General features: G+C 42.6%; 1 protein-coding gene across 2 annotated transcripts in view; it reads left to right on the top strand.

Annotated features, from left to right (window-relative positions):
- The window catches only part of USP10 (ubiquitin specific peptidase 10), a 32,609-nt gene extending 31,064 nt beyond the window's left edge, over positions 1-1,545 (top strand). For both annotated transcript variants that reach the window (XM_081202673.1, XM_081202672.1), the window contains exon 14: positions 452-1,545. In XM_081202673.1, coding sequence (XP_081058799.1) covers positions 452-639 — 188 coding nt within the window. In that variant the 3' untranslated portion in view covers positions 640-1,545. The remainder of the gene's footprint in view (positions 1-451) is intronic.
- The last annotated feature ends 10,948 nt before the right edge of the window (positions 1,546-12,493 follow it).

The following is a 12,493-nucleotide window of genomic DNA, read 5'->3' as shown; positions in this document are numbered from 1 at the left end:
CAAGCAGTCTAAACTAAAAGAGTCAGAGTTTTATCTCTCCTCCATTTTTAATATTCTCCAAAATTACTGAATGAATTTCAGGTGACTCCCCTGTTTTCTCAAGCCCTCTGGCAAGTAAGTTTGGGAGAGATATGGAGTTTTCTTACACTTGAGTTGAGGTTTGAAGAGCATTAAAAAAAATCAGTATCTCCCACTATTTCTGACATTTTGTGCTAGCCCAATTGAGGGCACTCCTTGCTTCTTCCTTAAGCCTCTTTCTCATGCCCAAGGGTTCTGGTCTTTGTGTGGCAAGGTGTAATCATCTGGCTAATAAAGCAAACTGATATTTGTGGAACTCCATCCCTCCACATAAGTTGACAAACATTTGGACAAGCCAGCATCCATTGAAACTTGTTAATGTTGCTTCCTTCCCTGTTGTCTTATTAGTTGTTTGGTTTTGGTTTTTTGACAGTTGTCTACCATCACGGAAACAGTGCAACTGGTGGACATTACACTACAGACGTCTTCCAGATTGGTCTCAATGGCTGGTTGCGCATAGATGACCAGGCTGTTAAAGTGATTAATCAGTACCAGGTGGTGAAGCCGTCTGCTGAGCGCACAGCCTACCTCCTGTACTACCGCCGAGTTGACCTGCTTTGAAAACTCCCCGTTTTTCTGCTGTGTTTGCCAGATTACCTGCTTTCTAGAACGCCAACTCTCTCTAACCCTTATTTCTCTTCCTCCCCTCAATGAATTCTTTTCCTTCTCTCTTCCTTCCCCTTGCAACTATGGGATAGAGTGAAAGAGAAGACTACCTTTTTGAGGTTTGTGAACAGCCTAGTTGGTGTTGGCTTATTGACTTTGCTGAATGAAGTCATTAGGGTTTGAAAGACTCAGTCTCACGAATCACACACAAAGTATTTCTTCTTTTTTGCGCTAATGCTGAATCCTAAGAGATTATTAAAATGGGGGATTTGCAACTGATTCCCACTTTCTAATTGCATAGTAGAAGCAGCCCTGCACCAGCAACAGAACTTGTAGATTTCTGTGAAAATGTTTTATCTTTACTTAAATAAAAAAACTAAAAAAAAATCCTCTCTAATCCTCCCCCACTAGTTTTTTGATAAATGGTAAAAATGAGCCAGTGTCTATCAAGGAAAAAATGGTCCTCCTTTAAAAGAAAATACTCTACAAAAAAAGTATAATATACAGAGTTGCCGGTTCCTGATAGGGAAAAATACACATTTTAATAATTGTGCGATGAGAAACTGCTTAAGTACACATTGCAGATCAAAATACTTTTGAGTTAAAATGTTAGTCTATATAGATGGGTGATTGTAACTTTATTGCTATTAAGAGATTTCAAAACTGCATTTATGCTTCTGTGTACATGGGATTTTAAAACAAAAAATGGGCAAAATAATGAAAGTTGATATTTTTTTCAGTCTGCTTTGTTTAATTTTGCTGTCCGCTCTCCTATAATGTTGAGTTCCTAAGTGTACACAGTCTAGTGATATCTAGGAGTATAAAGTTGTCGCCCATCAATAAAAAAAGTCACAAAGTTGATTTAAAGCTCTTGAGAGTGTTCTTTGACCACGGGGCTCAGCTGAAAGCAACAGAGACATTCAAATGAACAGGAAAATCTGCGAAGCCAAGTCTCCTGTTGGGGTGCCAAAGACAAAACTGAGAAATACCAGTTTTGTACCTCTTGACCGGCTTCACTTTCATCTCCAATCAAATGGCTTTAAAAGGACATTAGACAAATCAATTTGGTGTAGTTCTGTCAATGGCTATTAGACCCAGTAAACTAAATGGATGTTCAAAAGCTGTATGCCTGGGGGGAGGGTTGCCTTTGGGGCATCTGTGAAACATCTGGATAGGATGCTAGACTAGATCAACCTTTGGTCTGATCCAGCAGGGCTCAGACCAGTTGTCTAAAGTTTCCCAATCCAAGCTTGCAAATGACGTTTCAACTTGATTGCCTTTTGAATTGGAATGTTCGTAAGGCAGCAACACAAAAAGCTTTTGTAAACTACCAAAGTTAACCATTTGTTCTTTCAGGCTGTCCATGTGCCACACAAATAGGTATAGTAGGCAAAAGTTCTGTAAGCCAGTAACATGGAAAGCCATTTATGAAGTTCTGCCATTTAAAAAAGTTTTTTATTTCCTCCTCTCCCAACGCAGATCATCAACAGTTGACAACTTGAATCTATTCTGACTTCAGAGCAAATGGCATCTGCTTTCGTTGCAGTGGCTGTTGGTTCTTGGGAGTTTTTAGCGGTGGGGAGAGTCGTTTGTGCCACAATGCCAGCCTGTCATCTCTATTGTTCCATACAGCCCCCCCTTCCTTTCATATGACACATTACTCAACTTGTACTTAGGATAATTCTGGCCTACAATAATTAGCAAGCACAGTATGATTTCTGGGGAGGGCACCAGGGCCACGTCAAGAGTCCTGCACTTCCAAGCTGTGTTAACTCACCTCTTCATTGATTTTATATTTCGAATCCTTTTGCCAGAAGGGAGTTAAGAAATCTGTGAGCTTCAGTAGCTCTTCCTGTTGTAAATTCTTAGAATATTTATTTTCCCTATCTCTACCACCCAGAGGAAAACGTAAACTTGAAGACCTGGGTGGAGGGCAGTGTCTGTTATAAATTATCTTGAAGGTGTTGCAAAGGCAGGGGACTCCCCTTGTATTGCTTCATGGGACATACTCCTGTGGCCCTCGGTTACTAAATTTCTCATACTTTTGTGCCTTCATACCTCTCTCTATTCAGTTACTCCATTTCCACTCAAAATAGTGTGCAAAAAAATGCACAAGTTTATAAAAATATGCCTTCTGTGTTAGTTGTAATTTCAAATTTTAATATTTTTTATTTAAAAAATAGCTACATAAACCATGTAGAGGTTAGAATCGATTAAGCAGTAAATACATTTTGTTAAATGAACAAACCATGGCTTTTATGATTCTGTACATTTCAGAAACAAAAATAGCAGACTAGCAGCTTGGAGATCTGTTACACCAGAACACCTCTGGCATCCTTTGCTGTTCCGAGATAATAATCTCTCTCCAAAAATTTTGCACAGTCTTCCTATTTTGAAAAGGTAGCACTTCTTATCTGCCTTGTATGCAGAAGGTCGTTTAGTCCTGGCATCTCCAGCGATTCAGTTAAACGTGTTGTAAACTTAAAAGTTCCCTTGGCAAAAAATGGGACTCCACAGCGCCATGTGGTGTCCTAGTGCTATAACGCATATAAAGCGCTTCATCTTTACAAATGTAGCTGAGTTCAAGGTAGGGTTGGGAAAGACCAGGGTTTGTCAACCTAGTCCCTACTGCCCACTAGAGGGCATTTCAGGATTCTAGTTTGGTCTTAGGGGGTTCTATGGCACAAGCTGAATCCTCCTGTCAAACACTGCTGGGTGGTAAGGAAATTTTACCATCAAGAAAGATACATTAGTGGGCGGTAGGTATAAAAAGGTTGACTACCCTTGGAAAGACACTTGCCTGAAACACCAGAGAAGCTGTTGACGATCAATGTTGACAGTGCTGAGCTAGATAGACCAATAGTTTGACTCAGCATAAAGCAGTGTCCTATGTACATCTCTCTGTCCTTGATCCATCCTATATTGCCTATGTTTACTCCCGTCTTGTAAGCCCTAATTTTGTCTGTATCTTACCTGGATCAAAATGTAGAATGAACTGGCTTCCTGCATGGAAAAACTGTTTGTGTCCAAGTCCTACTTGGAGTAAATACCATTTAAGTTAATGAACATGGGTTAATTGTGTCCATTAGTTCAAAGAATCTCCCCTGAGTAGGACTAACATTGAATGCAACCCTCCTTTTTTGGTTGGCTTTCTGTGTTACTCCGTTGTTGTCCTAATCCTAGATCATTATCTTGAGTTTTACCTCTCATTGGAATCAAATTCAGCACTTTATCTCTCGTTTGAATTTTAGCTACTGCTATCCTTAAAATGGGATGCGGGTGGCGCTGTGGGTTAAACCACAGAGCCTAGGACTTGCTGATCAAAAGGTTGGCGGTTTGAATCCCTGCAACGGGGTGAGCTCCCATTGCTTGGTCCCTACTCCTGCCAACCTAGCAGTTCGAAAGCACGTCAAAGTGCAAGTAAATAAATACGTACCGCTCCGGCGGGAAGGTAAACGGCGTTTCCGTGAGCTGCTCTGGTTCACCAGAAGCGACTTAGTCATGCTAGCCACATGACCCGGAAGCTGTACGCCGGCTCCCTCGGCCAATAAAGCAAGATGAGCGCTGCAAACCCAGAGTCGGCCACGACTGGACCTAATGTCAGGGGTCCCTTTACCTTTACCTATCCTTAAAATGGTAGAAACAGGACATCAAAATATTTAAAAGCCACCTCATTTAGCCTTGCTCCAAGATGAAATGTATTGCACAACTACTGAAAGTCTCTCATCTTTAGGTCAGATTTTTCTAGAGGAAAGGATTTCAAATGTGGACTGTGGCTACAGAGAATGCTTTTGTTTAAGGGTGAACAGCAGCTACTGCCATCAGGCTATTCAGTGCTTTTGGAGTGGCTTACAAAAAATAATATTGCAATTTTTAAAAACCATGGGCCATAAAATCCATAATTAAATAGGGCTTTGCCTATAGTCATACATACATCTGGAAAGGATCTAAAAGTTCATTTAGTCTCAATCCCTTCCAGTGCAGAAAAAACCAGTATTGCAGCAGAGCACTAGATTAAAATACTAGCACAAAAAAATAAGAGCCAGAGGAGTATAGTGTTTAGAGTGCTGGGCTAGGACCTAGGATCAGGGTTCAAATCCTCAGCCATCAAGCTCACTGGGTAATCTTGGGCCAGTCACAGTAAGCCCAGCCTATCTCACAAGGTTGTGCAAATAAAAATGAGAAGAAGAGGAGTTTGGATTTGATATCCCGCCTTTCACTCCCTTTAAGGAGTCTCAAAGCAGCTAACATTCTCCTTTCCCTTCCTCCCCCACAACAAACACTCTGTGAGGTGTGTGGGGCTGAGAGACTTCAGAGAAGTGTGACTGGCCCAAGGTCACCCAGCAGCTGCATGTGGAGGAGCGGAAACGTGAACCCGGTTACGAGACTACCGCTCTTAACCACTACACCACACTGGTGTACTTGAAGAAGTATGCCTACCTGAGCTCCTTGGAGGAAAGATGGGATAGAAGTGTCATAAATAAGAATAAAACGCTAGTATTAAATATTTCACAAAGTCCTGGGCAAATGAGGGTTTTCTTGGTATGAAAAAGAAAAAAAGTTTGGAAAGAGTTAAAGCTATCAGCTACCACTGCTGAAAAAGCCTCATCTTCATCACTCACTTCCTCTCTCAGATTGGTGGGACCCAGAGAAGAGGCAGATATTGACACCTAGATAGCTTCAGTGGGAACAGCTTGTCATTGAAGTAGCCTGGTCTCAAGCCACTGATGACTGTCAAAACCAACCTAAATTGTATCCCCAAAAGATGGGTAGAGCATGTAGCTGTTAAGAACCTGCAAGATAGGCTGTGCTACTTGGCCCTGTTGTACTTTCTCAACACTGAAGGACTTGGAAAGTCGCTGTCAGAGGAGGCAGCACTTGGCTAGATGGGCCAATGGTCTCATTTGGCATCAATGCAACTTTACATAGAAGAGCAAGCCTTATAGCTTTATAGATTTGAAAATGATGCTCTGACAGTCACTAAGTGGAAGTTTAGAAGCTAGAGTGTTGGCACTCCACTGGGGCCAAGTCTGCAAGGACTGAAGTACATGTAACAGCTTCCTCAACCTCGGCCCTCCAGATGTTTTGAGACTACAATTCCCATCATCCCTGACCACAGGTCCTGCTACCAAGGGATCATGGGAGTTGTAGGCCAAAAACATCTGGAGGGCCGAGGTTGAGGAAGCCTGATCTTGATGTTCCAAAAGCAAGAACTTGTCTTCATACGTTAGGAAGACGTGTTAAGCCTTCAGAACCCACCACCAAGAGTATTTACAGCATTGGTATACCTACAGTCACACCTAGGAAGACTTGCTTGATCAGTCTGAAGTATCCAAACAAACCCCTGTGTTGCAAAGAGAACATCAACAATGTCTAGGCAACACGATGACCATATACATACGTAATAGACAATCTTTATAGAATTCCTTCAAATCATAAAAAGTTCAAAATGAAATCTTTAGTATCAAAGTCTCTGAAAATCTTTATATGAAGTGAGGTACCAAACTTTGTACAGTGGAAGACAAGCTGTGAAGCTTTGTGTATTCAACAATGTCCAACACTGAACAGTAATTCCAGATATTGACTACTGTTTCGTAGAATTCTTCATCAGCGTGGTGGGTGGATATAGAATGCTTCACTTATTTCAAATGAATATATATATAAATGAAAATATCAAATTCTGTGGAGCAGTGCTCATGTAATAATGTAGTCCCTTTTAGTTTTTCACAAACTAAATAATCCCAGTTGCAGATAGGTAGCCGTGTTGGTCTGCCATAGTCAAAATAAAAAAATTCCTTCCAGTAGCACCTTAAAGACCAACCAAGTTAGTTCTTGGTATGAGCTTTCGTGTGCATGCACACTTCTTCAGATACAAGGATTTTTTTTATTTTAAATAATCCCAAATTATGCAATCCTTCCTCATAGAGGAGTTGCCCCAGTCTCTGGCCAAAATAAAAAAATTCCTTCCAGTAGCACCTTAAAGACCAACTAAGTTAGTTCTTGGTATGAGCTGCAGTGTATCTGAAGAAGTGTGCATGCACATGAAAGCTCATACCAAGAACTAATTTAGTTGGTCTTTAAGGTGCTACTGGAAGGATTTTTTTTATTTTGACTATGGCAGACCAACACAGCTACCTATCTGTAACCCAGTCTCTGGATTATTTTAGATGCTGTTTTTGTCACTTTCCAGATCTGCCATATCCTTTGTGAAATGTGATGACTAGAATTATTAACACAGTACCCCCAGGATGACATCACCATAGATTTGGGGGGAAACATTAAAATATTGGTATTTTTATTTCAGGACCTTTTCCCTAATGATCCCTAGCATGGAATTGAGCTTGCTGCTGCACACTCAGTCAACAGTTTCATTCTCCACCATAATCCCTATATCCTGTCAGGAACCTTATATATTTCCTGCCATCATCTGTATATATTTCCTGTCAGGTCAGACCCTAGCTAAAGAAACTTTGACCATTTCTTTGGACTTGTGTCTATTAGTTGTTGTGTTTTATGGTCATTTCCAAAGGACAGCTCCTTCTGAAATATTGCCCAACAAATATCCTGTTCTTTTTACTTCACCTTTATGAGAAAGTTGTACACCTTTGCTAAGAAATGACAAGTATGGCCCCCTTCTTCTGCAATACTTGCCCTTCTAATTGCATGTATGTTTTTAACGATCCTCTTGGATTTTAATTGCTATGTTTACTTTTATGAGGAATCTCTAGTGCAGGCTGTAAAGGAGACATTATCTGAAGTGGGCTCCTTTATGATGCAGTAGATTGGAAGGAAATTGTGAAAGAGGGAAGGAATTGCGTGGTTTACAAATGAAACATCCTGTCTAAAGTGAAAACTTGAGAGCGTGGTTTTGTGTATTGACGTTTGTTAACTAATTGGATTTGGGTTATATCACTTTTGAATGGGCCACATTAACTGAGAACTGCAACAAGATACCATGCTGGCACAAAGCAAAGATAACTAAGAACCTTCTTTTCTTAACAGAATACTTCTGCCATGTAATCCTACGAAAAACAAGTGTTGAAATCCTGTCAGGGCTGAGTGGCTTAATTGGGTTTTTCATGAAGGATCATGCAATTGCCAAGTAGCAACACAGGCTCTTACAGGAACTAACCAGCACAACATCGTTATCATCTAACCACAATTTTGATTTTAGTGTGGGCTTCATGGCACCACATTCTTTGCTTTGGAACAAACTGTGTGTTGTCTTAAAAGAACTCTGTAACTGACTGCCTGTGCAAAAGATGGGGAGAGTATTGTGTTACAGTTATTCTTCGGTATCAGGGAAAGGCTGTAGCTCAGCAATAGAGCATCTGCTTTGCATGCAGTATGTTCTAGGTTCAATCCCTGGCATCTTTAGGAAAGGCTGGCAGGGAGACCCCTGTGTAACACAAGCCAGTCAGTGAAGGCTATACTGAGCTAGATGGACCCAATGGCCTGACTCAGTATATGACAGCTCCCAGTGTTCCTGTCTAGATTTCAGGCCAAGAATAACTGGTTTGACTCACTATTAAAGTCTGGGTTTTGTAATATGGAGACTCCAAATGAGAATGCTTCCCCCACCCCCCGTGGTGAGATTCCAGGTGGGCCTTATTTCTGAGAAAGGGCATAGTACAGGGATCACCATAAAATGGCTTCTCTCTGTGTGTGGCATAGCACAAAATGGTGGTGATAAGGGTGTAGCGTAACAACATGGCTGCTGCCTTTAAAAGACCAGAGAAAAAGGACCACAAAATGGTGCTGGCATGCCACCCCAACAATGAATAAAGGTGCATCGCCATGTTTGCTCACAGAGAGAAGCTCTTTGCACCTCTCTTCTGTCCAGAACGGGAGGGAGGTTGGTGTCCCATCTTATTATTATTTAGACCACTTTTATACTGCTTTATATATATTTTAAAATCTCTTAAGTGATGAATGGGAAACTAAAATACCAAATGTTACAGAAATGCAGCGTTACCTGTTCAAATATTACAATATACAACTTCCTAATAAATATATAAACAGACAGTATTTGCTTCTGCTTCTGATCTCCCCTCTCAGCATCCTGGCTCTCTCGCTTGTATTGAGGGTAGAGAGAATTTAGCTATATTTTTCAGGAATGTAAAAACAGTGCTCACGGGAAAGCTTTAAACGGTAAGAGACAAGAGGTTTGGTGGGTCTCCTGTGTTGTTGGCACTTGTCTGTCTTGAGAGACAAAGGAGTGCAACTCTAGGGGTGAAGTCAACCTGTTGGAGAACCACAGGGCCTGCTGTGCCTGCGGAGACTGGAAACTCGTAACTGCTGCCTCCCGCATTGTTTTACTGTGTTAGCAACACTGACCTGAACACTCAGGTGCAAGCCTGGACAGTGTATATTGGTTGCCCAGACGACAAGACCCCCCCTCAGCCTCGCTGATGTGGTCCAAAGGAAAGCAGGTAGGGTTTACTCCTTAGCCCTTTCTACTGAAGATGTCCCACAAGGCAGTGGGCATGGACTTTTCCTTGAGGTTTACTCCAGAAGCCTTTCTCACTTATGAGTATAGCTGGCAAGGCAGTGGAGGTTTAGGATCAGAGTTTTCCTTCTCCTACATGGGCTACTTTCCCAGGTTGACGAGCCCCATCTGCCCCTCATTTCCCTCTATGGCACGTGCAGAAACCGCCTTCTTGACCATTGGCCCTACTACAGTGGTACCTCGCAAGACGAAAAACTCGCAAGACGAAAGAGTTTTTCGTTTTTTGAGTTGCTTCGCAAGATGAATTTCCCTATGGGCTTGCTTCGCAAGACGAAAACGTCTTGCAAGTTTGTTTCCTTTTTCCTATGGGAAACCGTTTCAATGCATTCCTATGGGAAACCGTGCTTCGCAAGACGAAAAATTCTCAAGATGGAAAAAACTCGCAGTCTGATGGAGCCTGTCTTTGCATGCAGGGGAAATCCCTCACTCACTGAGGATTTGAGGCCCATCGGCTACCCTCACCTAGTTTAGCCAGTCGAAGCCGTTTCCTGGGATGTGGCTGCTGTCACATGCTGACAGCTTCAAGGAAACACAGGTGAGAGCTGAGTGTAGGGTGGGGACCAAAGGTGGACAAACTACCCCAAAAGGAGCACAACCTGTCCCCTACCAGAGGTGCTACCCGTCCCTTAATACCTCATACAATCCATATACTCCTATGTAGAGTTCTGGATAAAGGAAGAATCAGCCCCCACCCTTGCCATAGTCTGATGGTGGCATTTTGGACCATGTGAAGTGTCTTGACTTTTCAAGGGCAGCCCCATATATAGGATGCATTGTAGTAGTCCAGATTTAATATCACTAGAGCACGAACTCTGCAGTCATGTTTATCTTCTGCAGGAAAAACTATCCACATCACAGTCATCCTTTTTGAAAGAATTTCAATGCTTACTTATTTCATTTAATTAACACTTTATAGAAATATTTATAGACCACCCTAGCAGAAAATATCAGGGTGGTATACGACCATTGGTATATATAAAAACCTTTAACACAGAACAAAGGCATCATTAAAGTAACAGACTAATCAGAACGTTTTTATAGTTGCAAAGGCCTGCCAGCATAAAAAAAAGTCTGCTGGCGACTCCTGGAAATCAAAAGTGAGGCTCCTACCAGATCTCTGCTGGAAGAGCATCCCACAGCATGGGAGCTGCAACACTAAATGTCTGGCTTCTAGCTGAGGCCAGTTGGGCCTCTGCAGTATGGTACACAATGAGCAGAGCTCCTTTGGAAATTCGCAATGATTGAGCCGAATACTTAGCCCTGTCTATGAAGCCAGGTATGCGGGTGGCGCTGTGGTCTAAACCACTGAGCCTCTTGGGCTTGCCGATCAGAAGGTTGGCGGTTCGAATCCCCATGGCGGGGTGAGCTCCGTTGCTTGGTCCCAGCTCCTGCCAACCTAGCAGTTCAAAAGCACACCAAAAAGTGCAAGTAGATAAATAGGTACCACTCCAGAGGGAAGGTAAACAGTGTTTCTGTGCGCTGCCCTGGTTTTGGTGTTCCATTGTGCCAGGAATGGCTTAGTCATGCTGGCCACATGACCCTGAAAAACTGTCTGCGGACAAACGCAGGCTCCCTTGGCCTGTGAAGCAAGATGAGCACCGCAACCCCAGAGTCGCCTGCAACTGGACTTAACTGTCAGGGATCCTTTACCTTTTTTAATGAAGCCACTAGGCCCACAGTTACTCCACATTTTTAAAGCAGTATGATGCCACTTTAAACAGCCCTGGTTTCTCCCAAAGAATTATGGGAGCCATAATTTTGTAAAAGGTGCCAAAAGTTGTTAGGAGACCCCTGTTTCCCTCCCAGAGCTACAATTCCCAGGGTGGCTTAACAGTTAATCCATCTTCACAGGAAACTCTAGAAGTTGTAGTTCTGTGAGGAGAATAGGGGTCTCAGCACTCTTAACAAACTAGTGGCCTGAATTCTTTGGGGGAAGCCATAACTCTTTAAAGTGGTATAGTAATGCTTTAAATATATGGCATGGATGTGATCCTGGTGGTTTTCTAGGTGAGGCTGTGAGAAAGTGACCTAGGTCTGAAATCCTACCCAATGCACTTACTGCTCTGGATTTCTGTCAGCATCTCAGCAGCCATGTTTTACATTAGAGCTTAAGAAATGCCTGCCACACTAGCCCAGTGTCCTGTGGGAAGTTCAAAAAGCAGGAGCTAAGCGCAACACTTCTCTATCCACCTATGACTCCTAGCACCTAGTATTCAATAACCATTGATAGCTTTATCCTCCTTGAATTTGTCCAATCTTCTTTTAAAGCCATGCAAGTTGGAGGCCATCACTGTCTCCAGTGGCAGTGGGTTCCACAGTTTAACTATGTGCTGTGCAAAGAAGTATTTTCTTTTGTCCATCCTGAATCTTCCAACATTCAACTTCATTGGCTGTCACTGGATGCAACAGCATGCATGGCTTTGGATTATACATGCTGCCCTTGAAAATACTCCCCTCCCCTCCCCTCCCCACCCCCCATCCCTATTTCCTTCTTATTGAAGAGTGAGCCTTCCTGGGTTTTAAAAAGTTCTATTAGCTGGTTCTTTTAGGGGAGCCTCCCTTGATGTGTACACACTCTCCTAATCCAAAATCCCCCGCCCTTGTCCCTTTTGCTAAGGTCTCACATCAAAGCTTTGTGTGGCTTTAGAGCTCTGTCCAAAAAGTGGATTAGGGAGCAAAATTTATGGCGTATTAATTATGTGTCTGCCAGTAACTGATTTATTTTTCCTTAAAATAATAATAACGGAAAACACCTTAGTTCTCTTTTTGGCCAACCATCTTCTGACTCAGCTTTTTTGGTAAAGAAATCCATTGAATGGTTTTTGGAATCAACAGAACTCTGTAGTGGTTCAGTGGCTCACATTCAGGAGACCTGACCTTCAATCTTGGAACTTGCTTAATTTCCACATTGCACATTGAAAAATGGGGTTCCTTTACTCACTGCACAGCAAAGTAATATAGCAACTCCCCCCCCCCCCGCTACTGACCTGTCATCTCCAACCACTTGCGAAACGTGGAAGGGTGGGTGATCAGTGGGGCAGGGTTGGGAGCTTTTAACCTCTCTTCACCACAATTTTTCCACACTGATCTGCTGACATTACAGCTCAGCAGTGGAACTTAGGAACATAGGCAGCTGCCTTATACCAAGTCAGACCCATCTAGGCCAGTATTGTCTGCACTGACTGGCAGTGGCTCTCCAGGAATTCAGTCAGGAGTCTCTTTGCAACCCTACCTTTGCAAAGATGCCTTTGGGGATTGAAACTGGGACCTTCTGAGCCCTTCCCCTTCAGTGGTGGATAT

The sequence above is a fragment of the Podarcis bocagei genome, assembly GCF_964188305.1.
Source record: "Podarcis bocagei genome assembly, chromosome: 7".
Lineage (NCBI taxonomy): Eukaryota > Metazoa > Chordata > Lepidosauria > Squamata > Lacertidae > Podarcis > Podarcis bocagei.
The sequence above is the reverse complement of the archived record's forward strand: the minus strand, read 5'-3'. Positions and strand labels throughout refer to the sequence as shown.